Raw genomic sequence first — 24,412 nt, 5'->3', positions numbered from 1 at the left:
TTTTCCTTTAGTGTCTCTGTAGACTCTACGGTCCCTTATCGATGACCAGGCCCATCACAACAGCTAGGAGGGAGAGCCATTCTGTATAATGCAGCCCCTCCATCCCCCCACCTGGCCTGCATGCCTCCTGCCTGTATCACTGCACTTACACTGGGGCCAAGAGCCTCTTGTCACATGTCTGCCCGTTGGGAATGCATTGCAGGGACCAGTTTCTACGTGGGTGACCTGAGCGAGGTGAATCTGTGGGACCAAGCCCTCCCCGAGATTTCTGTAAAGCAGCTGGCAGCCTCGCGGACTCAGTGGAAGTACCCTGGGAATGTGGTGAGCTGGAGCAAGCTGGTAGCTAAGAAGCCTCCAGCTGTCCACATCAGCACTCCAAGGGAAGACCACCCAGGTAAGGGGACTGATGAAGCCCAAGGTCCAAAGGCAATGGGGGTGGCTTGGACTAGGGGAGCAATGCTGTGGCCTCCAATCCCACCCTGCGTGTGGCCTTTGGGAAGCATTCCTTTAGCCTCTGTGGCAAGCAGGCTCTGCACTAGAGGGGTCTTCCATCTGATCTTGAGCCCTTTATGTCTCCATCTGCACTCACGATCCTGTCCTGAGTCTCCTGACAAACAGTCCTGAAACATGGAAAGTAAAAAGGGTTTTCGCTTGAGTGTTGTTGTTTGCAAAACACCCCGTCTTCAGCTATCTGAGTCAGTAGGAGGAGCTTTCGAGGGAGGGGGTGGCTTCTTGGGTATCTCCAGCCCAGGAACCTTGTTCCTTTAGAAACCAGATTCTCATTCCATTTTAACCCGAGAGTCTGCTCTGCTTCTTCCTCTTCCCCCACCCCCCAGATACTACCTTTGTGTGGTTTGGCCTCCTCCAGCTCAGAGGCAAGCGCTCAGTCCTGTGCGCTGATCCAGAGTGGTCCCTGATCTACACTGAACTTGCAGCTGATCAGTGCCCCAAACATGCTTTATGGGGGCTGCAACCAAATGGCCAACTCCGCAACGTCGCAGACCCTCCTTCCTGTCTCAAGGTAAATGGAACTGGCAGTCCTGTCCTGGCTGGTGTCAGGGCTAGGCCACTTGACGGTGGAGGTGGAGCCACAGGGATCAAGGGTCTCTTACAAGCACCTCTCCTAGATATAGAGAGACCTCTCAGGTGGCAAGGCAAGTCACGGAACTGTCTGCCACGGAGTCACCTTTAGTCTTCTCTGTATAGGTGGCACCTGATGGAGTCTCCTTGCTGAGCAGCCCGGACTGTTCCACTGACGCCAAGAGTTCCTTCCGCCTCTTGCCAGACCAGCGCTTGCAGAATCTGCACTCTGGGTTCTGCTTGTTTCAAGAAGTCGTAAGCAGCAAGCTGAGCCTGGAGAAATGCACCCCACAAGCGTTGTACTTTGTGCTGGATCGGGGTGTGTGGTTTTTTTTTTTTAAGTATTTTTATTCCACCCTTCCTCCAAGGAGCTCAGGACTCCTTTTTCACCCTCCCTATTTTATCTTCCTAACACGTGGCTCTCACCTCACCTGCCGACACATTGGGACCCATCACACTGTGCAACAGCTTGAGCTGCTTCACTCTGGCACGGGGGAGACAGTTCTGATGAGCCTAGCGGGATGTGGGGTGTCAAAGGAAGCCTGCTACACTCACAGCATAGTCTCTGCTGTTTTCTCATCCAGATGTGCACTGCCCCCGGTCCCAGGGCTGGAGGTCCAGGAAGGATAAATGCCTCTTCCTTGTACTGAATGCGGCCCTCAAGTGGAGCCAGGCACTGAAGTTCTGCCAGAGATTCCATGATGGGAGCTTGGTCACGCTGAGCAGCCTGCAAGATCTGGTGAGCAACTTCCCTGGCCTTAGCTGAGGGAGGGAGGGAAGGGATTGCTTGAACTGGCACTGGAAGGAAGTTGGCACAGCTGTGTGTGTATGTGTGTGTGTGTGTGTAGGGGTGGGTAGAGCATATAGGTAACCTAATAAAGTTATTTGTGTCATTAATTTATTCAAAAAAGTACTTATGCATTGCCCTCTCACAAATCATCAAGGCAATGTACAACATGAAAGCATTTAAAAGCAATACAAAACTATCATCAACATGACTGGGACCAGCAACCCTAAACTGTTGATACAGTGTTAAGATGTTTAGCATTTTTTTTAAAAAGCAGCACCCAGTGCTTCTCCATCGTACCAGTGCCTTTTCACCCTTGGGCAAAACACAGGAAGGTGGGAGCGGGTTGATATCTTGCTGAACAATTGGGCAGAAACCTACCTGTACGTTTGCCTCATGTCTATGGGCCCATCCATTCCTCCTTTTAATCTGCGATCTAACTCCCTTGTGTCTCCATTAATTCACTGGCATCCATATGATGTTCACTGCCATTTCGGACTTTCTCCTAGTTAAATCTGCACTTCCCCTACCCTACTATAAACCAATTATTTTTTTCTGTCCTGGTTATTAACCGCTCTGTAGTGAGGATGTCTTTCCCCACTTTTTTGTATTATGGGTGGATGACGTTGGATCCCACCCTCTGTCCACACCTCCCCCTTCTTTCCTACAGTTCATTCCTGCTTCTGGCACTGAACCAGGGTACTGCCTCCTTCTGGCTTCTGCAGCTGTATAGCATTGCTTTTGTTTTGTTTTGTTTTGTTTTTGAACTACTCTTTTGCAATCAAACATAAAATCAAATGTTTAATTAATCATATTTCCACTTAAAAGCTTTTTTGCGATATTATGCAAAGGTCAACAGACTTGTTGAAAACACAGCAAACCTGTGCATGCACGTTAATTCAGAAAGTCAGATATTAGGGATGGAAAGATCTATCTGTTTTGCTTCTCTCAGTTTCTTCCAACGTTAAATTCAGTTAAATTCAGTCATTTCTGCAGCAATCTGCGATTTTTTTTTAAATTATCATGAAAATTCTCCACCATTTTAGTGCAAATTTCTCCAAGTAAACACGTTTTTGTAGGGAGTTTTGACAAAGGTGCACATTTCTGCAAACCACTTCTCATCACGTCATGCCTTTTTGCATGTTATTTTCATTCTTGTATTCCTTTTTATGCACACTTTCCCCTCATATATGCATTTTTGTAAATATTGCTTAGTTGGCGAATAATAATAATAAATTATCTAATAAATGCGAATTTTGAAGGATGGCTGTGTTTTGGTTCTCATATTGTTTTGGAAGTTACACATTTTATAAATTTTGCTTGAAATGCAAACTGAAGAGAAATTCTCGCCCATCCCTATCAGATACACATTTCTGTGCTCTTCTGGAAAAGCGTGGGAAAAGCAAAGTACTGTTCTGGACCAATCACCGTAAAGGGGCAGACTTAGGGGTGTGACTTATGCAGAAGTGAATTAGAGCAAAACAAATTACTGCCCTGTGCTTGTGGATGTAAAAAATTGGGTTTAAAAAAGTAAATCCAAGCATAGGCAGAACATGTATGGATCTCGAGGCCACCAACCGAATATGGAAACGTGGATTTTGAGGTTAGGTATGGATGGGCCCTATGTAAGTAAACGGGCTGAAGGCGTTGTGACTCTGTTTGAATGAAAGCTAAAAGCGCAGGGAAGCACCTGCAACGACCCTGAAGGGGCCATAAAAGAAAATGGCAACAACTGTAGCATTTGCACAGTGCTCTGGAGTGTCCAAAGTGTTTCTTGTGCGTTGTCTTGCAATCCTCACAATAAACCTGCCAGGTAGGTGAGTTAGTATTATTCCTGTTTTGCCGGTATGTGGGTGTGACATTCTGGCGTGGTATTATCCCCTTCTCATTTTGCCCCCTCATTAATTCCTGGGTGCCCTAAAGGGAAGATGTAGATCCTAGGGCTGGGCTTCCTAGTCTAGGTGCCCCCTTGCTCACAAGTCTCTCTCTGCCATGTTGTCTCCAGTTGCATCTCACAGTTGGCATCTTTTGGGGTGCACTGCTGACTGGCAAGATCCCCTTGTGTGTTTTTGTCTCAGGGAACCTGTGGCGGGGATTGCATTTTTATGTTCCTCCCCAGGTCTGGCTGCAGAAGGAGCTGCGGGTGAGTGTCTGGACTGGGCTCCACAGCAGCGGTGGCACAGGTCTCTTGAGCTGGGCTGATGGGGCGCCCTTCAACAAAGCTTTGCGGCGGTAAGAGAGATTCTCCTGCCAGCCTGGACGCTTGGCTCTGTTTGTGTCAGGGAAAAGTGCGGTGGGAGCCAAGAGACTGCTGGGCCAGAAGAGCCATTCGAGCAGTTAAAGGTCCTAGACTTCCCGGATGGATCTAAGCGGTTTGCATATTAAGATTGGGAGCGAGTGTCATTGAATTTAATAAGATTCATTTGGCGTAGTAGCAGTGATGATAGTGTTTATATACTGTAGTAAGTACTTCTTATACACTCATCTTTGAATTCTTACAAGAACCCTGTAAGGTAGGTCAGTATGATCATCCCCATATTGCATATGTCAGGCTGGGTGGAAAGACTGTGGCAGAGAGGGAGAGGCAAACCTCTTAAGCAACACGCGTCCAGCGGAGGAGGAGATCACCATGCATCCAGGGAACTATCTAATCTGTCTGTCTATTTCATTAAAGTATTTATAAGCCACACTTCTAAAAAAAATACAACATACAAAGACATGATAATTTTTTTAAAAAAAACAATAAAATATCATTAAAAGCAATGATAACAGCTTGCTGCACTGCTGTCCTCCTACTATTTGTTTTTAAGGAGCTCACAAAGGTTCTGGGGGACACAGGCAAGCCTTGGGGCTCCTGAAGTAGAGGAATGTGGAGAAGAAAGCTGCCATTAGTGGGAGAGAGAGCAGCAGAGGCTCCGCATCGCTGTCATCTAAATCAATGAACCTCCTTACTTTTCCGGCAAAGGGAGGCAAGGTCTTGCACCGGCTCCCTGTAAGCTCCTTAGACTGGAGCTCAGCAGCAAGTCAGGTTTAGGTTTAACTTTACAGTAAGTTTATTGCCAGGTTAGTGAATGGTAAAACAACAGCCATTCAGGATCTGATACTGGATGAGCACGCTGACCTGGCTTGTATTACAGAGACCTGGTTGGATGAAGATGGGAGGGTTAATCTCTCTCAGCTTTGCCCACCAGGTTTCTCTGTACAGCAGCAGGCAAGACCTGGGGGGTGGGGAGGTGGAATTGCAGTGGTCTATCGTGATACCATTCCCCTGACCAGGTGCCCTCTCCCACAGTCTTCAGGGTTCGAGTGTGTGTATCTGAAGTTGGGTGGCCGGGACAGAATAGGGATTCTGTTGGTGTACCGCCCACCCTGCTGCTCAACAGTCTCCCTTCCTGAGCTAGCCGGGGTGGTCTCGGGGTTGGTGTTGGAATCACCTAGGTTTGTTGTACTGGGGGCCTTCAACATCCATGCTGAGACCGCTCTGGCGGGAGTGGCTCAGGATTTCATGGCCTCCATGACAACCATGGGTCTGTCCCAAGTAATATCTGGTTCCACTCATGCTGCTGGCCACACTCTGGACCTTGTGTTCTGTGCTGGATGGGATGATGGTGATCTTGGTGTGGAGGGACTCTCTGTAGTTCTGTTGTCATGGACAGATCACTACCTGATTGGGTTTAGACTCACTGGGACTCAAAACCTCTGCAGGGGTGGGGGACCAATTAGGATGGTCCGCCCCAGGAGGCTGATGGATCCGGATGGTTTCCTGAGAGATCCTGGGGTTTTTCCTGTCACCTCGGCAGGCAATTCTGTTGAAGCTCTGGAATGGGGAAATGGCCAGGGCGGTGGACATGATCGCTCCTGAGCGTCCCCTCTCACGGAATGGAGCCAAACCAGCCCCCTGGTTTACCAGGGAGCTGATGGTGATGAAACAAATGAGACGGAGTGCGGACAGCAAAGAAATTATTCTTTTCAGCCACCATTGTGTCTGCAGGGAGCCGACCAGCAGAGCTGTTTCGAGTGGTCAGGGGTCTCCTACTTTCTGGCCCCCTAGAGGGTGATATAGACCACCCATCAGCCCGCTGTCAAGAATTTGCACGGCACTTTGCAGACAAAATCGTTCAGATTCATTCCGATTTGGATGCTATAGTTGATACAGGCTCAGTGGATGTAACTTTGGCTCCTGCTTGTCCAATAATAATGGATTCTTTTCAACTTGTACAACCCGAGGATGTGGACAGGATCCCTGGAGAGGTGAGGCCCACCACATGTCTGTTAGACCCTTGCCCTTCCTGGCTTATTAAAAGTGCCAGAGGGTTCCTGGCCAAGTGGGTGAAGGAAGTGGTCAATGCCACCCTACAACAAGGCAGAGTTCCAATGTGCCTAAAGGAGGCAGTTGTAAGGCCTTTGCTGAAAAAGCCCTCCATGGACCCCTCTATTATGAATAATTATCGGCCAGTGTCTAATATCCCATTTCTGGGCAAGATAATAGAGCGTGTGGTGGCCTCCCAACTACAGGGATTCCTGGATGAAACGGATTATCTAGATCCATTTCAGTCTGGTTTCAGACCTGGTTATGGGATGGAGACGGCTTTGGTTGCCTTGGTAGATGACCTATGCAGAGAACTGGACAGGGGGAGTGTGTCCCTGTTGGTTCTGTTGGACCTCTCAGCGGCTTTCAATACCATCGAGACACCGTTTTACGATGGCTCCATTCCTTCCTGGCGGGTCGAACCCAGAAGGTGGTGCTGGGGGATTCCTGTACGACTCCTTGGCCGTTGACCTGTGGGGTCCCTCAGGGTTCAGTTTTGTCCCCCATGCTATTTAATATCTACATGAAACCGCTGGAAGAGGTTGTCCAGAGGTTTGGGGTTCGGTGCCATCAGTATGCAGATGACACCCAACTCTACTTCTCCTTTCCACCTAATTCCAAGGAAACTGTCTCGGTTCTAAACCAGTGTCTGATAGCAGTGATGGACTGGATGAGGGTGAACAAGCTGAAGCTTAATCCAGACAAGACAGAGGTGCTCCTAGTCAGTCAAAAGGCAGATCAGGGAATAGGGGTTCAGCCTGTGCTGGATGGGGTTACACTCCCCCTGAAGACGCAGGTTCACAGTTTGGGTGTGCTCCTGGACTCAGCCTTAAACCTGGAGGCCCAGGTTTCTGCGGTGGCCAGGAATGCTTTTGCACAGTTAAGACTAGTGCGCCAACTGCACCTATTCCTGGAGTCGTCTGATCTGGCTATGGTGACACATGCCTTAGTTACATCCCGCTTAGACTACTGTAACGCGCTCTACGTGGGGCTGCCTTTGAAGACTGTTTGGAAACTTCAGTTGGTGCAATGAGCTGCAGCCAGAATGTTAATTGGGGCTGGTTACAGGGACCATACAACTCCCCTGCTGCAACAGCTCCACTGGCTGCCAGTCTGTTTCCGGACACAATTGAAAGTGCTGGTTAAGTGCTATAAAGCCCTATACGGCTTAGGTCCAGGCTATTTGTCAGACGGTATCTCCCTATATGAACCTGCCCGGGCCCTGAGATCTTCAGGACAGACCCTTCTCACGATCCCAACACCTTCACAAGTGCGACTGGTGGGGACACGAGATAGGGCCTTTTCGGTGGCTGCCCCTAGGCTCTGGAACTCTCTCCCTAGGGAGGCAAGAATGACCTCCTCCTTGCAGTCCTTCCGCCGACAGCTAAAGACTTTTTTCTTCCGGAAGGCCTTTGGAACTGAAGGCTTTAAGGGTAGAGACTGAAGAGGATGCTGTATGTTATTGTTTTACTTGTATGCTCCTAAACTGGGTTGCAGTATTTTAAGTGTATATCTAATTGGTTTTAACATCTTAATAGTTTAATCCTGTTTTAATGCTGATTTTATATGTTTATATGTTTTATATTTTTATAGGTCCTTAATGATATGTACTTATTTTTATCTGGAAGCCGCCTTGAGTTCCAGTTTGGAAAAAGGGCGGGGTATAAATAAAGATAATAATAATAATAATAATAATAATATCTTAAGCAACTTTTAAAGGAGCTGAGATCGTGCAAGGAGCTTTAACACAGCAACTCAGGTCCTGCAAGTCTGATAAATAAGCATTCCGATGAGCTGTTCTGTGAAGTTTATTTTGCCTTGATCTAGCAAGCTCAGGTCTTGAAAAACTTGCTTTAATTGCCGAGAAAGTTGTTTAAGAAACCCTGGTGAAGGTGGCATGGGACTGAAGCAAACCAAGAGATAAAACTGGGTGTCACTCTCCAAAGGGTGGGAGTCCTCATCGTTGTGCATACCTCCTCCTCCTCCTCTCTAATTTCCACCTTCTCTAACTCCCTTTGGAACCAGCTTTGTTTTCTTCCGGGGCACTGGCTCCGGCATGGCGATCTGCATGCTTGCTCTGACCTCCGGCTTCCTGAAGGCCGAGCCGTGCCACAGGCCTCATCGCTGGATATGCCAGGCCTCACGCCAGAGTGGTAAGAAGAAGAGGAGCAGGCATGGCTTGCTTTGGGCTGCTAAGGGTGGGGTGCGGTGGGAGGGACCCACGAGGGACTCATCCTGGGCAGGCCACTCTACGGTCTTTCATTGCATTTGTTTATTATAACATTGGTACCCTAACCCTTTCCAGTCTCCTAAAGGGGTTTTCAAGGCATGACAACAACTCATAATGCTAGATACCCAGTAAAAGCAGAACCCCACAGCAGTTATAGCAGGACAAAAGCACCAGAAACAATGAATTATCAAACCTGTTACGCCAAGTCACCCTTTTCACTTGGCATCAGAATTTTTGTCCCCTCTTTTGCAGGCATTCTGCTGTTGACTGAGGACTTTGCTTTTTGGACAAGGTTTTTGTTGGGGAGACCATTTGGTTGATGCATTTTACTTCTCTGACTCACTACTGTTTGGTTTTTTTTCTGCTGCTTCCCCCACCTCCTGCACTGCCACTCTCTTGTATTGATTTGATTGTTGTGTTTTCAATTTTTTACTTACGTAACCTGCCTCAGGCACCTACCTTGAGGAGGAAGGGCGCAGAATACATTTTCTAAAGAGAGGAGGAGGTCCTTCAGGAGGGCTGTGACAGTACTCCGTGCTGGGGCAAGGGGGGCTCTGGTGGGTCTGGGCATCCCACGGGCACCTTTACTCTACCTTCTCATGGGGCTTTCTGGGTGGGGAATCTTGATCAGGCTGTTCTGTCCACCTTGGCTCCTCTTCTCTTCACCTTTGGCCCAGATTCATACATGACGTTTCCTGGGAAATCCTTCTACGGCGCCCCGGCTGTGGATCTGAGCTTCTCTTCCCTGGAGGTTGCCAAGCGGCAGTGCACCGCTTTGGGCACGGGGTGTGACGTCGTGCTCAGCACTGTAGCGGGCTACCACCTTGTTGTGGGAACACGCTTTGTCACCCTGGAAGACCCCAATGCCAACCCAGCAGCCGTCGTATACGTCAAGACAGGGTGCTCCCCTGGCTACTCTGGGCAAGATTGCCAGTCAATGTGCCCCCGATGTGAGCCAGGCATGAACTGCAACCCACTGACAGGCCTCTGCGATGGCTTCCTGTACTACAAGGAGGCGCATGGTATGTAGAAGAGGGAGCAGGCGAGTCCAAGAGGGCTTGGCCACAGAGTCTGTGCAGCCCGAAGCAATGGGCTTGAGACTTACTGGGTTCTTCTGCATTTCGTAGCATCCCATAATGCATCCCCCCCAAAGGTCTGGAGTGCAACATTTGGGGACTTGGAGAAAGCTGGTTAACCAGTCATGACATTGACTCCAACCCCCAGGACTGGAGACTTGGAAAGGAAGGAGAGCTGCCAGTGGCATCAGCTGGGACCATGGAGAGAGCCCCTTGGGACGCTGCCTCCTCCCCCTCCGCCTTATTGTCATCTGTTGGCTCCCCTGCCCCAGAGTGAAAGGAACGGCTGCTGTCCGACGCCTCCTGCCTGCAGTGTTTGCTGGCTGTTTGGCTGGCGAAAGAGCAGGTTGGGGCCATGGCAATGGGGGTGGATAGGAGGGTTCCTTCTCACTGAGAGAAGGGCCTGCTAAAGATATCTTGGCCCAAGTCCCTGCGCCCTGCCTCCCAAACCCCCTGTGTGAAGGGCTCTCCAGCTGGCTCAGACCAAAGACTGCCCAGTCTAGTACCCTGTATCTCACAGTGGCCAAGCAGAAGTCTCCTCAGGCAGGGCATGAAGGCAACCCCAGTTCTCTCCCACTCATGGAGCTCAGTTTTCTACTGACTCTGCATCGGGAGGCTCCATCTGGCCATCATGCTAAATAGCCATCCTCCCCCCCCCCCGCAGTCCATGGATTTCTCTAGCCACCATCACCAGTTCCATGATGACGTTATGGAAGACAGAACTTGAGGCTTTGGGGTGTAAAGGGAGGGGCCTTGGTGGCAGGTGATGCAGAGTGCCCCAAACAGGCCAAGTAGTGGCCAAGTGAGCCTCAGGGTGACCAAGACATGACAGGCGATCCCTGGAGTCGTGGGTAGCTGACCACGGCAATCCCGTTTCCATAGCAGTGTATGCCTCTCTGAAGTGTCTGCCCTTTGGAGACTGGGTCTTTGAGCATGGAGCCTGTGTGTCCTCCGAGCGCTACAGCATACGGGATGAAGCGGAATCCATTTGCGTGAGATACCTGGGTGCTACAGTGCAGAAGGTCAAGCGTCCACTGGATAAGGTGAGGATGTCCTGCTGGAGACTTAATGGGCTCTGGAGGATTCCTCATGTCGGATGGGGCCACCCTAATTTCTCTCCCCCCCCCTTGCATACTCCTACGAGTCCTACCTCTAAAATGGGCACAATAACCCTGCCCTGCTACTGAAAAGGCTGCGTCAAGGACTACAAGAAGTGCTTTGAACTTGAAATGCCTTCCCCGTAGTAGCCTTCCCCAGTCTTGGTTCCCTAGGCATTTCTGGACACACCCGCAGCCAGGATGGCCAGTGGTCAGGGTGACAGATGATTGGAGTTGTAGTCCGGCAGCATCAAGGTCAGGGAAGGCTGATCCATAAGCTAAGCTGTCACTCTCTCTCTTTTTTTCAGGTATGGGCTGGCATTTCTGGAATTGAAAGAAGAGGCCCAGAGCCAGGCAGTTTCCTTTGGGCTTGCCAGCGACCTGAAGGTGGGAGCACCTGGTCCACTCCAAGGGAACAGCAAATTCTCAAATCATGCTCCGTTTTGTCTCCTTTTACACATGGGGGTGAGGGGGACTGACAGGAGCCTTAAACTGCTGCCCTAGGCTCCTACCAGGAGGAAGGGCGGGATATAAATCTAATCAATAAATAAAATAAAAATTTTTAAAAGCCACCATTGCTTTGTAATGCAAAGGCAAAAGAGCAAAAGCAAAAACCCTCCTCCACTGGGCAGAATTACAAATGCCTCTCTTTCTTTGGGTTAGGGTTAGTGTGGGAGAGAGATGTTGTGGATCTCTTCCCCAGGGTCATGGTCTGGGAATGCTCTCAGTGGCTAGGGCCCCCCAGTTACATGAGACAGAAGCCTTGCATTGAGGACCAGCACAGAGGATCAGTTTAGGTGCAAACGTGATCCAGAGACAGTCCATGGCCAAGGTCACCGGGAGTTCAGGGAAGGTGCAGCACGGCAAGGCAGGGAGAAAGAAACGGGGCCAGAGACCAGGGTTATTTCCGACAACTAGAAGTCTCAAGAGGGAGTCTTGATATACTCTGGCCTCCTACACCACCCCACAGCTGCTGGCAGTGAAGGAGTATCAGGAACCTCTTATGTCACAAGTGGACCGGTGACTCTGAGTCATAAGACACATACTGTGGAGTCGCTCTTCGGTCTTGACCCAAAGCTTTTGGCGCCGGTGCACTTGAGGACTGGGGGGTGGCACCTCCTCCTCCTCTGATGTTTCCAGAGGTTCTTCATCAGGTATCAACCTGGAGGGCTCCTCAAGGGGATCCCCAGCATGCCCTGCCTGCTCCTCAAGGTCCCAGACCTGTGGGGTGTCTGGCTTGTCCTCTGAGGACTCTCTGCTCCCTGATGGCCCGCTACATCCCTGCACCCAAGTTGCCTTATTCTTCACATCACCAGGGCAGCTTTTATTTCATCTCTCCTGTTTTTGGCACGCCCTCCCTTCCTGGTGCAGATATGGAGCTGCTGTCTTTTAGGGAGAAGCTGCTCGTTTCCCTGCAGGGCTCTACTCCCCAGCAGAAGCGTGCTTCGCTGGAAGAAGCCAAGGACGCCTGCTTCCTGCAGAAGGAGCGCTGCACGGGGCTGCTGAGCCTGAACGGAGCCCATTACCTGGTGGCTGGGACAGTGCTGGTGGACAGCCCAGGATCAGGTGCCGTCCTCTACATCAAGGCAGGTCAGTGGCTGCGGCTGCTGCTGTGCTCAAAGGGAGAATCACAGGGAGTGAGGGAGGGGAGGGGGGCTTGGATGACCTCCCTCCCTGTGCTTCAGCCTCAGGGCGGCTCCTGAATCCTGCACAGCCCAGCAAGGTGTCTTCCCCACAAAGTACAAGCAAGGCCAGCCCATGTTATTGCTTGTGTGGGTTGGAGCCCCCTTTGTTGTGCCACAAAGAAATGGGCTGCTCCTCAAGGTGCCACTAGAATCTTCTCCCTGCCTGTGGATTAACAGGGTGACTCTTCAGGAACATCTCTGGGAATAAATCCATGCTTGGCTGATTGCCCTGCCCTTAACCCCTTCTGGTCCAGCTGTTAATATCCCCAGGGTCGGCTGCATGGGAAGGACAACAAGAAGACATCGGACCCCCCCTCCCTCCCTCCCTCCCCCGGACCATAAGAATATCAGTAGACCACTGCTGCTGGGTCAGACCCAAGATCCACCCAGCGTAGCATCCCGTGTCTAGCTGCAGCCAGCCGGATGCTTTCAGGGTCCCACAAGAAGAGCTTCACAGCAACAGCCCTGATGTTTTGCCCAGCACCTGAAGAGAGTGTCCAGGGAAGTGTGGTGTCAACAGCAACAAAGGTGTGCCTTGGTGGAGTGACCCAGCAGCTAGTGGCCACACATGCTCCTGTGAATCCCACAAGCAAGGCATGAAAACACCCTTCCAGTGCCGAGAATCTCCCCCATAGCCAAATGCATGACAGGGTCACTTTTGATCCACAATTCCTTTTCTGTGTTGTTGGGGTCATGTGCCTGTGCTTAAGGCCTGTGGACTTGTTCTTTGGCTCTGGAGGCAAAGACTGCAGGAGCTGTTACCTGACATCTTTGATGACGACGATGATTTAGAAGTATTTCTATAGGGCCACCAATATACAGTCTTAAAGACAATGTCCTCTGCTTGCAGCCTGCTCCCCCGGCTTCTGTGGGGACGGATGCCAGAGGCACTGCTCTCCCTGCTTGAGCACACGGATCTACAACCCCCTGACCGGCCAGTGTGACGGCCTCCTGCACTGTGTGCGTCGTTTCAGCTCTTCGTGTCTTCATGGTAAGGGATGGGTGCCCTCGAGTGACATATGAGGCAGGTCCATTTTTGGATCAACCAAGTGAGCATGTTTTGTTTTGTTTTATTATTTACACCCATAGTTTCTATTAACAGAATAACTGAAGTGGCTTACAATAAAAAGAAAAGACAATGCATGTGGCACAGGGAGCCCGCAGTAGACCCAAAGGACGCCTTGCACTAGGGAAGGCTTATAGCTGGCCCTGCTGAACTACCCTTTCTTAGAGCATCATGTAGGTCCCTGTTCCAGAGCACAGTTAGGTTTTTCCTCCTTCCCCGTGTGGGTGTGGGGAATCTTTGGCCCTCCTGATGTGGCTGAACTATGACTCCCATCCTCCCTGGCCATTGGCCATGGTTGCCGCAGGAGTTCCAGTATATGCAGGAGCTGGCGAGGACGCTCCCTCCAAGGGGAGAGGGGTTACGTACAATTCTGGGCTGGACCTGACATCAACCCTAGGAAGTCGGCCTGGTTCTCTATCATTTTCAAGCAAGCTTTCAAGAGAACAGATTCTGTCTAAAGCAGGGGTGGCTCACTTCTGTATTCTTTGAGGTGGATAGAGCCTGTTCTACTGCAAAGTTGGCGTCACTGAGCAGCAGCAGGGAAGGGCTCTGCAGGAACAGAGCACAAGCACTCAGATAATAGGAGGCCATTGGCTGAGAGGACCGAGGAGCAAAGCTGCTTCCAGAAAGACCCTGTTAGAGCAGTACCACAATGGAACCAGTGGCCAAGGGAAGTGGTGGGCCCTCCTATACTGAAGGCATCGAAGAGGCACCTGTCCAGGGATGCTCTAAGTTGGAATCCTGTGTTGAGCAGGGGGTTGGTCTCAGTGGCCTTATAAGCCCCTTCCAACTCTACGATTCTATGATCCCACCAAGAGGCAGCGGACCTCTGAGCACCTAGGGACCCGTGAAGGTGCCTTAGACTCAGCCAGACCGTGGTCAATCTAGCCCAGGCTGGCACTCCCCCCCCTCACAGGCCTCCTTTTAGCTGGTGATGAGAGACTGAACTAGGACCTTCTGCATGCAAATTAGGTGTGCCCCCACTAAGCTGCAGAAGGGCCACCATAGCTCAGGGGCAGAGCCTCTGTTTTGCATTCCAAAGGCCCCACACTCAGTTCCCAAGGGCATCTGGCATCTCCGGGTGGGGCTGGGAGAGACTTGCTGTCTTACACCCTGAACAAGAACAAAAAGGGAGAAAGCACCAAACGAAGAACAAAAGGAAGAGAGACAGGCGGCTCTGGGGCTGGTTGTGGATTTACTGAAATGCTCTACGCATTTTGGAAATGCTTTCACTCCTCAGGAGTGAAAAACATTCAAAGACTCAAATTAGTGTCATGGAGACAACACAGTGGTCATGAACATGGGCACAACATTTTTTAAAACCACATTCAATATAAATCATTTAATTTTTTTTACTAATTAACAATGCTACAGCCCTGATCACTAATATTAAACTAATATATTATACAACCATGACATATGGCTTAAATGAAACAGAACCTTAAATTTGCCATTACAAAGCAGCTTAAAAACTCCTCTGCCCAGAAACATAAACAAACATTGCCCTATACTAACCTCTGGAACTATATTTCCTTGGCTTTATCAAAGCAATAAAAATTCTTTACCAAAGTCCCATGCTAAACATGAATCAAACTCAAAGGCTGTTAATGTTCATACTGAGTATTTAGGTTAGCTCAGCTCTGTAGTCACTTCATTTGTGAATTTTACTGATCCAGATAGTACTTACAGTGAAAAACTCAAATATACAGTTGCCACAGACAATAAACCAATTTCCACATAGAAACCTATTTTTTATTTTACATAAACTCAGAAAAATCCAAGTCCTCATTTAATCCTAGAGGTCCCAAGCTTTTCAGAGAGATTATCCAAAATAACTCTTTTGCCAAGTAGTCTTATCATTGCCCACACTTCTTTCAATGGCCCAGAATGTAATATCATTTATTTATTTATTGCACTTGTATACCGCCCCATAGCTGAAGCTCTCTGGGCGGTTTACAGCAATCAAAAACATTAAAACAAATATACAATTTAAAACACATATTTTAAAAACAATTTAAAACAAAATATCATTTGGCTTATGTTGTTCCTCAACAAAGTGTCTGAACAACGGGGCACCCATTCTTTGTTGTCTTAAATGACAGAGATGTTCCCCAATACGTCATGATTGTATAATATGTTAGTTTAACGTTAGTGATCAGGCTTGTAGCATTGTTAATTAGTAAAAAAAAATAATTTTTTAAATGATTTAAATGAATGTGGTTTTTAAAAATGTTATGCCCATGTTCATGACCACTGTATTGTCTCCATGACACTAATTTTAAGTTGAGACCTATCCCAGTCTGCATCTGTGTCAGAATTGTTTAATGTTTTTTAATAATGTTTTTAATCCTTTTTTAAAGTTGTTTTTTTCAAATGTTTTTAATGCTGTTTTGTTAATGCATTTTAAGATCTGTTTTTATGACGTTTTAAAGAGTTTTAGTGCTTTGTTTGCCGCCCTGGGCTCCTGCTGGGAGGAAGGGCGGGATACAAATTAAATAAATAAATAAATAATTTTGGTCTGAATGTTTTTTGCTCCTGAGGAAGGAAAGCATTTCCGAAATGCGTAGAGCATTTCAATAAATTCACAACCAGCCCCAGAGCCTGTCTCTCTTCCTTTTGAACCCTGGAGAGTTTAGACAATATTGAGTGAGGTGGACCAATGGTCTGACGTGGCATAAGGTGGCTTCCCATGTTCCTATGCAGTCCCATTCTTTCCTTTTGAGAAACAATGGTATGAAATGCACTCTGAGGCTTGATCCTTCTTTCCCTGCAAGTGGAACTGAATAAAACGTTCCACCTGATTTTAAATGGGGCAGGGCTATTGTGGGTCACTTAAAGTTGCCTTATTTATTTATTTATTACATATACCACCCCATAGCCGAAGCTCTCTGGGTGGTTCACAGCAATTGGAGGCCAGATCCAGGCCACGGCCCACCAGCTGGTCATCCCTGCTGTGTGAAAACAGCCAAGGGAGGAAAGTTGGAGTGCTTTCCTGCAGCCAGTTGAGTTAGCAGATTAGAGTCAGGATTACATGACAAATACATGCCTTATTTGTGCTTGCTTTCCAGGTCTGGTGAGCTCAAGGTGTCCACGCTCTCCTGGCTGGTGGTTCTGGGAAGGCCATTGCTATTATGTAGAGGAGCGGAGCAGCAAGAGTTGGCAGGGGGCAAAAGCAGCCTGCCAGGCACATGGCGAAGGTGTCAGCCTCCTGACCCTCAGCAGCGCCAAGGAAAAGGCATGAAATGGGTATATTGGCAGTGGTGGGGAGGCGGGAGCTCGCCTTGAACTGGCAATGGGTTGGGGGGGGCTGCGGCTGTTTCGGGGAAAAAGAAATTAAGGGATGCAGGCTTTGGTTGTGTCCAGTAGGGGAGGGAGGGGGGTGCATCCTCATCCAAAGGGCTTCCTCCAACTGATTGTACCTGCTCAGGCATCCTCCTCCGCATGACATCTCCATTTATAATTCTTAACCTTTTTATTTATTTAAGAATATTAAGAAGGGCCATACTCGGTGGCAGAGCATCTGCCTTGCATGCAGCCCCAGGAAGGGCTGGGAGAGGCTCCCTCCCGGACACCCTAAAGCGTGGCTGCCAGCCAGTGCAGGCAGTGCTGAGCTGGATGGACCAAGGGCAGCTGCCTGTTCCCCAACATTTGTGTCTCACTTTTCGAGTTTGTAAATCGAACCACACAAGGTGGCTAGTAAGAAAATATTAAAGCCATAATCCCCAAATAATAGCAAAATATAAGTAAGCAGTAGACAAAATGTCAATAAAACCCAGAAACGTTGTTGTCATTTTATTTATTTATTTTAAAACTGTATGCCCCACTTTGTGTGTCTTCTTAATACCTTGGGTCATGCTGGGATTGATGCTAAAGACTCAGCTGCAACAGATCAGGTGAACTCCTCCCTCCTTACAGTACTTGCCCCCAGGTTCTGGTGGATGGGAGGGAACTGCACAGATATTGCCCCCCCCCGCACACTGGCCACGACTGAGTGATGCTGATTTACTAGCTCTGTGCTGCAATCGTCTCATAATCTTTTCTTGGTGAGACATAAAGTGTGCCTTAAATAAATTAAGGTATACTAGTACAAGTTTCATTTGACTTTGTGGAGCAGAATACCATCTTGCTGGCGCAGAACTGAATGTTCATGTTGTCAGCGAATATGTTAAGCCAGCAGAATGAGTCCTTGTAATGAAGCATGTCCCTTTCTCCCCCTCCAGGTCTGGATAGCAGCCATGGTGCAGAAAGACAGTTGGACAGGACTGAATGATGTAGACAAGGATGGGGTGTGGGCGTGGGGCGAGGCGGGCGAGGCTGCTGATCTCTCTTCTCCCTGGTGAGTGTTTCTGGGGCAGGTAACTGCCTTGGGCGGAGGTGGGCAGCTCTGCCCTCAGAGGCAGGCAGGTAGGCTGTCCTCCCTCCCTCCCTCTCTCCCTCCCTCCCTCCCTCCCTCTGTGCTGTGCCAAGAGTTGACGCTGGGACCGTCTGCATGCAGACACAGAGCAAGTGCTTCCCCACTGACTGATGGGCTCCCCTAGTACTTTGGCCCTCTGTTGACCAGCTGATCCAGAAACTCCCAGCCAGCTGAATGTTTGGCCAGCCTGAATCTTTCCTATGCAACTTCTGAAGGAGCTGCTGTACACAACAAGACAATAGCCATACCCGTGCCTGCTGCCGCATCCTCAGAACTGCACCCCCAGGTTGCAAGGCTCAGCACCTCCTTTCACCAGCACCCTCCCCCTTTCTTCTCTGCCGGGAATGTGGGCTTGGTTCCTCTGGCACCTGCCCAGGGAGCTGTGCCATTCCACCCCCTCCCAGCCACTTGCAACCTGCTTTGCTTCCCCCGCCAGGCTGGCTGATGTGCCCCTTGTCAGAGGGGCCTGCCTGGAGATTGGGCGCCAGGGAGAGGGGCGCTTGGCTGCATCCCCGTGCTCTGAACTCAAGCCGTGGGTGTGTGAAGGGATGTGGGGTAAGTGCTTTGCTGACCTTTCCCCCTTCCCAAGCCCAGCAGGGGGGAGGGGCAGGGGCCGGGTCCAAATATGCTTGCCCTGCTAGCTATGCACTACCAAATAACTCCTCAGGGCTCCTGGCCAGAGGACCTTCTTGCTAACAACGTTTTGTTAGTTGGATGAGATCACAGATCCCTGGATGGATTTTGGCCACTCCAGAATGTGTCTATAGACCTAGCAGGCAGTTCCCCCTTGTGCCTCCTTTGGGGCAACGTGTTTCCTCTCGCCTCAGCGGCTTGGAGTTCCTGTCCAATGGAGCCTGGCTGGAGTCACTGGAACGGCAGCTGCTACTTCTGGGACTCTTCCTTGGTCCATGGGTGGGACGAGGCCCTCCGCGCCTGCCGGAGGTTCAGGAAGACAGAGCTGCTGTACCTGACCTCCCTCCAGGAGAGGGTATGATGTCCTCAGTGTCAGCATTCCTCCAGAAGCCAGGCACATGGAGAGCGCCTGGGGCTTGTGGCCCATGAGGATGTGCTGTGGGGTTTCCAGCAAATGGCTCCCTGGCTGGGAGGGATGTACTTGACCTTCGCCCCCCGCCCAGCTGTGTCCAAGGCGGAAGTAGTGCTTGTTCCAGAGCACTTGGAGCACCCCTCATTGGTCCGGAACTTCATGCCCAAGCAGTCCTTTGTGCACGTCTACACAGGGAAGCCCACACAGGCCAGCCACTGCATGCAAGCACTGCCTTGTTTCCATCCTCCTTGAGGTTGTGGCTCCCTTGTCCTTCCAGGACTGGATCCGTTCAAACTTCAGAGGCTCTTTCTGGACAGGCTTGAATGATCTGCAGGAGGAATCCGTCTTTCGGTGGACAGCACAGGAGCCCCTCAGCCAGCAGATGGCACCGTGAGCACCTGCAGGGCTTCTCTGGGCGGGCGACCCCTCCAAGGCAAATGACCATCCTGTGAGGGGATCACGCTAGCAAAGGGCATGTTCCATCAAGCTCAAATTTGTTCAGCTCTGATTAAACTGAGGTACCCCCATAACAGTTTTTTGTTAAGAAAATAGCCCAGCTTAATCGAAGATGATCCAAATTGTCGGGATCTCATTGCACCCCAATCCGTGAGCCTCTAAGCCTTCTCCCTTACTTCTCCCCACCCCCAGCTTCCTGACATCCACAGCAACAGCTTGGAAAACCACATTTCCCAATCCTACTTGTACCTGGTGTGCTTCATATCCAGTCCCTCTTCTGTCCCCTGCCACAGCAGCAGACCAACAGATAACTGGGTCAGGTGGAAGTGGGGGGCATAGTTTGGGTGAGGGCTTAGCGGGAGTGAGGGAAGGAACTGAATACTTCCCCAGCTCAGATGAAAATCTGAGCCATAGAAGAATGTGGGTGTCATGCTGTTCACCTCACATTTGAGGCAAGCGCTGCAGTTTGATCCAGGAAATAAGAAACCTGGGGATAATTCTACTCACCACAGAGCAGTGGCTTAGTGCTGTGTAGCCCAGTTGGCAAGACTGTGGACTATGTCGGCTCTTCCTGCAGAAGATTACAATGCTGGTGGTCACCTAGAACCAGAGCCACACCATGTGTACAGGGTTTCCTGGCTCAGGGTTAGAGTTAACCTTTTTTATTTGGTATCCTACTTAAACTGAGTGCTTCACAGATAATTTTATAAGGACGAATCCCTGCCTAAGTCTAAAGCAGGGTTTACCAAACTTCCGGTAGCTGAGGTAGCCCTCCTTCCCCTCTGAATTAAGACTGGAGGCCTATTTCACTCTTATGCTAAAAAAACCCCCACACCATTAGTATTTAGTGCATACTTGTCAGGGGAGAGGTCTATAGTGTTTCTGTATGGGGGGGGCATTCTTCTTGGCATGCTACTGGATTGGATGAAAGGAAGGAAGCAGCTACTCATACAGAGATGTCTCTAATAACATCCTCTAAGATCAAATGATTCTGGTGCACTAGGAGTGCCTAAATGAGCAACTGTACAATGTGGAGATGTGGCAGGATTACCCACCCCCATGAAGTGCTGACTGGATGGAAGAAATTCCAAAGCAGTGACTCAGGCAGAGTTGCAATGAGCAACCTCCTCTGGGAGCAGATAATTTGACAGCATGACAACTCAGGAGAGGCTGAATAACAAATTGTGGCTGATGCAGTGACATGGCAAGGGTTACCCACCCCAGCAGAAGGCACAGCCGAAACACTGACTCACATGGGGAAGCAGTGGGCAGCCTCCTCTGTAGATTGATACTGTAGACTCAGAGGAGCCTTAAGTGAATGTATTTCTTGAGGCACATGAGCATGACCTGGCGCAAAGTTAGCAAGATCTGATCTAAGAATTGGCAGAGCTCTAACAGGAAGGGGAAGGGAGGGCAAAAGTTCAGATAGTTTTGTGTGATACTTGCTCAAGAGTGCATTTTGTGCATAACAAAACTCACCTGTGGAGAGGCCTAGAATTGCAGTATCCTGGCTGAGAGCATTTGCAAACGACCCTCTTCCTTTTTTCTGTGTGTGGGGAAAGGTACTTGAAAGATGACCTGGCTGATGGTGGCATGAAGGATTGCGTGTGGTTTGACACAGCCACAGGACTTCTTGGTGATGCCAGTTGCAAGGATAAGAGGCCTTTCCTGTGCAAGTGTAGCGAAGGTAAGAGAGCCTTGTGGCTAAATCTGTGGCGTTTGGAGAAACCCCCCCCCTCTTTCCATGGTGATGGTGTCTTCCTCTGAAGAAGAAGAGCAATGGGACAATGAAAGGCCCGAGACTCCTCCAAACAGCCTATTTATTGAGCATCCTGATTTGCTTGCAGGGTGTTGCATGTGGCTTCCCATTAATCATTTGTTCATCCCATACTTTTCAATGCATTTCCTTGTCACTTTCCCAACTGCAAAAAGTCTGTTTCTTTTTAAAAGCTCTTTAATGCACTTTAATTGTGCAAACTTAAATTTCACAGGATGCTCTTGAGTTCCTCCTGTAAAATAGTCTGGAGACATCCCCAGATTCTGAGTAAATCTTGCAAGCCATCCAAGCAGTCTGCTGCCTTCCCCTTCGTCTTGGCTTTCCAATGGTTCCTCTTCCACCCCCTCACATAAAGCAGCTTGGGAAGAGAAGCCAGCCAGCCAGCCAGGCTAGTTATTATTATCTGAAATAGTGGCTTACTTTGGATGCTCATTTACCTGCTTGCCAAGCCATAGTTTAGCAGCCAGGCATCAGCATTGGGGCCCTTGCCCTTCCTCCTCACCTCCCTTCCTCTGCACTTACGTCCTGGTTTAACTGAACCAAAGTTAGCCTTTACATCCAACATTACATGGTTTAACGTCATTTTACTAACTTACCGGGATCTTAAACCACAGGTTATTTATTTATTTATTTATTTAATTTATATACCGCCCTAAGCCCAAAGGCTCTCTGGGCTGTGTACATAGAAGATAAAAACAAGTACAATGTATAAATACAATAAATACAATGAATCAAAAACCAAAAACAGACAAACAATACAAGGACCAAACAACGTCAAGGTTGAAGTTGGCTTAGGATTCTGGTTGGTAAACTGTCATGTTGGATGTATTGGCTAACTGTGGCTTGATTAACTCAGAGTGTATGGGCTTATCCACATGGGAGCATTTCTTCGTAGCAAATACACTGCTTTTACCATCGTAATAGATTTGCAAGGTTCACACTTGGTGATCAATGGTAGCTTCAAATCCATTGTTTCCCATTCACACAAGTAGATGTTCCTCTGGGAAGGATTAGTGTCACTGTTTCCTTGTGGCCCCGTCCTCTAACTTTACATTTTTACTCACTCCAGTTGCTCAGTTGCATGTGCAAATATTTTTGACATGCACAGTATTTCCGCTCCCTCCTGCCCCACCACTTCCTGAAGTTTGGTGGTTGAAAAGAAGCAGAGTCATCTGCCCCCCTTTCTCCACTGCCCCTTGCTTTTTCTGAGTTATCTTTCCCCACTGGAAAAACAAATATATTGATATTTTAAAAAAAATCAAAATTGGTATTTTGAGAAAATAACAATATCAGAACTATTGATATATATTGATATTTTGATATATATTGATATTTTCTTTAAAATATTGATACTAATATCAATATTTTTGAGGCGACTTTTAAAACAAGTCAGAAACCAGGCATGGAGAGATGTTACCTCAAAATTCCCATCACTTGTTACAAGGAGTGAAGGAAGTTAACTCGGGAAGAAAGGAAGGAAGGAAGGGAGAGCTGCAGCAAATGGTGAAGGAGGGAAGACAGAGTAGTCAGAAGTTGCTAGACTACTGGAAACAAAATGGAATTTGTGGGAGAGTTAGTGGGTGAAGAAAGGGGATTATCCCAGCTGAAAGTGATTATTCACTCACCCGCTAAAAACCATAGAAGCAAACCGTCTGCAAAGATGTGTGGAGTGGAGCCATATTGCTCTAAACTTTTTATATTATCAGCTGATACGGGGGGAAACTGCGTGATAGCTTCTGTTTGCCAGTAAAGTCATGTGAACCATGTGAATTAAAAAGAGATGTGAGGGGCACCAAACACACACTAAATCACCATGTAGATGAGCCCTATGTGCCAAAGGAGGCCAGAGGAGGGAGCACACAGTCCCATTGCTCGTTCCTTGGTCTTAGGCTATGGTTTAGCAAGCTGGGAACTGAGCATTCAAACCAGGCCACTGTCAATGTATGTGCCTCTTTAGAAAAGTACGTAACACCCCCCCCCACACTCACCTCTGGATCCTTACTTTAAATGCTTGCAGTCCGAAAACCTTGTTGAGTGCATTGGGACCCGAGGTGTTGTTTTACGCTGAGTTCAGACTTTCTTAATGGGCGGGTTCCAGAAGGTGATGCTGAGCTCTGCTCCTTGACCCCGTAGCCTTTGGGGCTGGTCCCTCAGGGCTCCATCTCTCAAGCTGTTTCATATCTACATGAATCCACAGGGAGAGAGGCAGTTTGGGGGTGGGTGACCAGCTAGTTCTGAACTAGCACATAATTAGCACATAAGACCAAGCTCACCACACCACTTCTCTTCCCAGCCACAGAGTGGTTTGATACGCTGCCTGGCCACGGCGTGGCAGGAGAGCCGTCCATGTTGTACCCTTCTGCGAAGAGCCTGGAGCAGGCAAAGCAGGAGTGCCTGATGGAGCGCAGTGTGTGTGTTGCTATACTCCATGCAGGGGAGGGCTTCTATCTGATAAGCTCCATGGATGGTGTTATCTCCAAGCTGGATTCCACGCTTTACATGTGGACTAGTAAGTGTGTTTTGGAGAGGGAGGGAGGGAGGAGAAACCACTCTGTCTCAGGTGAGCAGGCCCAACAATGGCTCTTAGCCACAGTAGCTGAGTGGAGCTTTGGTGTGCAGAGAGAGACATCGTACTCCTGTCCTGGGGAAGGAAATCACCTTCGTGCCCTCCTTGTGGGCTTTCAGAGGGATCTGTCAGCCCATGACAGAAACAGGATGGATGCTACTCCAAATGAACTCCGGTTTGATCCAGCAGGGCTCTTCTTCCTTCCTGATGAGAGAAAGGCATCATCAAAGTGTCATTCTGAGCCATGATTCACCTTGGGATTGGTGAAGTAGTAAAAAGGGCTGCTTGCATAGGTACAGAGTGCCCATCCCCACTGAGCGGCAACAGGCTGGGTTCTGGCTGGTCCCGTCAGTAGATCACTCAGGCCTGGATTGCAAAGACCTTCATTGAAAGCTGCTGCCTTCTCTCTCACTGCCTCCGTGCCTCTAAAACTAACCCTGACATGCAAGATGTTAAGTAGCTGCAGCTTTCCCTGTTACTGTGTTGTTGATGTCAGGAAAGGTGTAAACCGTTGGATTTCTGTGTGTCAGGTTGCTGTTAAAGACCAGTAAAAAGAAAAGAGACAAAAGTGGCAAAACAACTGAAGTCAGGTGGCCAACTGAAAAGGCCAAGCCGCCATTGACCCCTGCTTCTTTTCTCGACCCTTCTGTAGGATGCCCCAGCATGGGCTTGAGAGCTGCGTTGTTATTATTCCAGCAACAATGACAACAACAATAACCCAGATTGGGTGCTGGGCATAGAGATGTGAAGGTCTGGTTTCCCGGTGTTTTCCCCAAAAATTTCAGTTTTTTTCTCCCAAATTTTTCCAGTTTTTTTCCGGGCCT

At 49.1% G+C, this 24,412-nt stretch overlaps 1 protein-coding gene across 1 annotated transcript in view; it reads left to right on the top strand.

The window, feature by feature from the left end:
* Nucleotides 1-24,412, top strand: part of LOC133373965 (uncharacterized) — a 48,347-nt gene that overhangs the window by 20,683 nt on the left and 3,252 nt on the right. Inside the window, exons 11-28 of the mRNA XM_061604462.1 lie at nt 203-394; nt 837-1,021; nt 1,207-1,399; nt 1,665-1,819; nt 3,987-4,099; nt 8,202-8,329; nt 9,084-9,428; nt 10,365-10,525; nt 10,888-10,966; nt 11,951-12,169; nt 13,115-13,255; nt 16,399-16,565; nt 17,551-17,666; nt 18,181-18,299; nt 18,572-18,732; nt 19,067-19,179; nt 20,808-20,932; nt 23,316-23,531. Of these exons, the coding sequence (XP_061460446.1) occupies nt 203-394; nt 837-1,021; nt 1,207-1,399; nt 1,665-1,819; nt 3,987-4,099; nt 8,202-8,329; nt 9,084-9,428; nt 10,365-10,525; nt 10,888-10,966; nt 11,951-12,169; nt 13,115-13,255; nt 16,399-16,565; nt 17,551-17,666; nt 18,181-18,299; nt 18,572-18,732; nt 19,067-19,179; nt 20,808-20,932; nt 23,316-23,531 (2,928 nt within the window). The remainder of the gene's footprint in view (nt 1-202; nt 395-836; nt 1,022-1,206; nt 1,400-1,664; nt 1,820-3,986; nt 4,100-8,201; nt 8,330-9,083; nt 9,429-10,364; nt 10,526-10,887; nt 10,967-11,950; nt 12,170-13,114; nt 13,256-16,398; nt 16,566-17,550; nt 17,667-18,180; nt 18,300-18,571; nt 18,733-19,066; nt 19,180-20,807; nt 20,933-23,315; nt 23,532-24,412) is intronic.

This window comes from Rhineura floridana, chromosome 20 (genome assembly GCF_030035675.1).
Source record: "Rhineura floridana isolate rRhiFlo1 chromosome 20, rRhiFlo1.hap2, whole genome shotgun sequence".
In the NCBI taxonomy this organism is placed as follows: domain Eukaryota; kingdom Metazoa; phylum Chordata; class Lepidosauria; order Squamata; family Rhineuridae; genus Rhineura; species Rhineura floridana.
The sequence above is the reverse complement of the archived record's forward strand: the minus strand, read 5'-3'. Positions and strand labels throughout refer to the sequence as shown.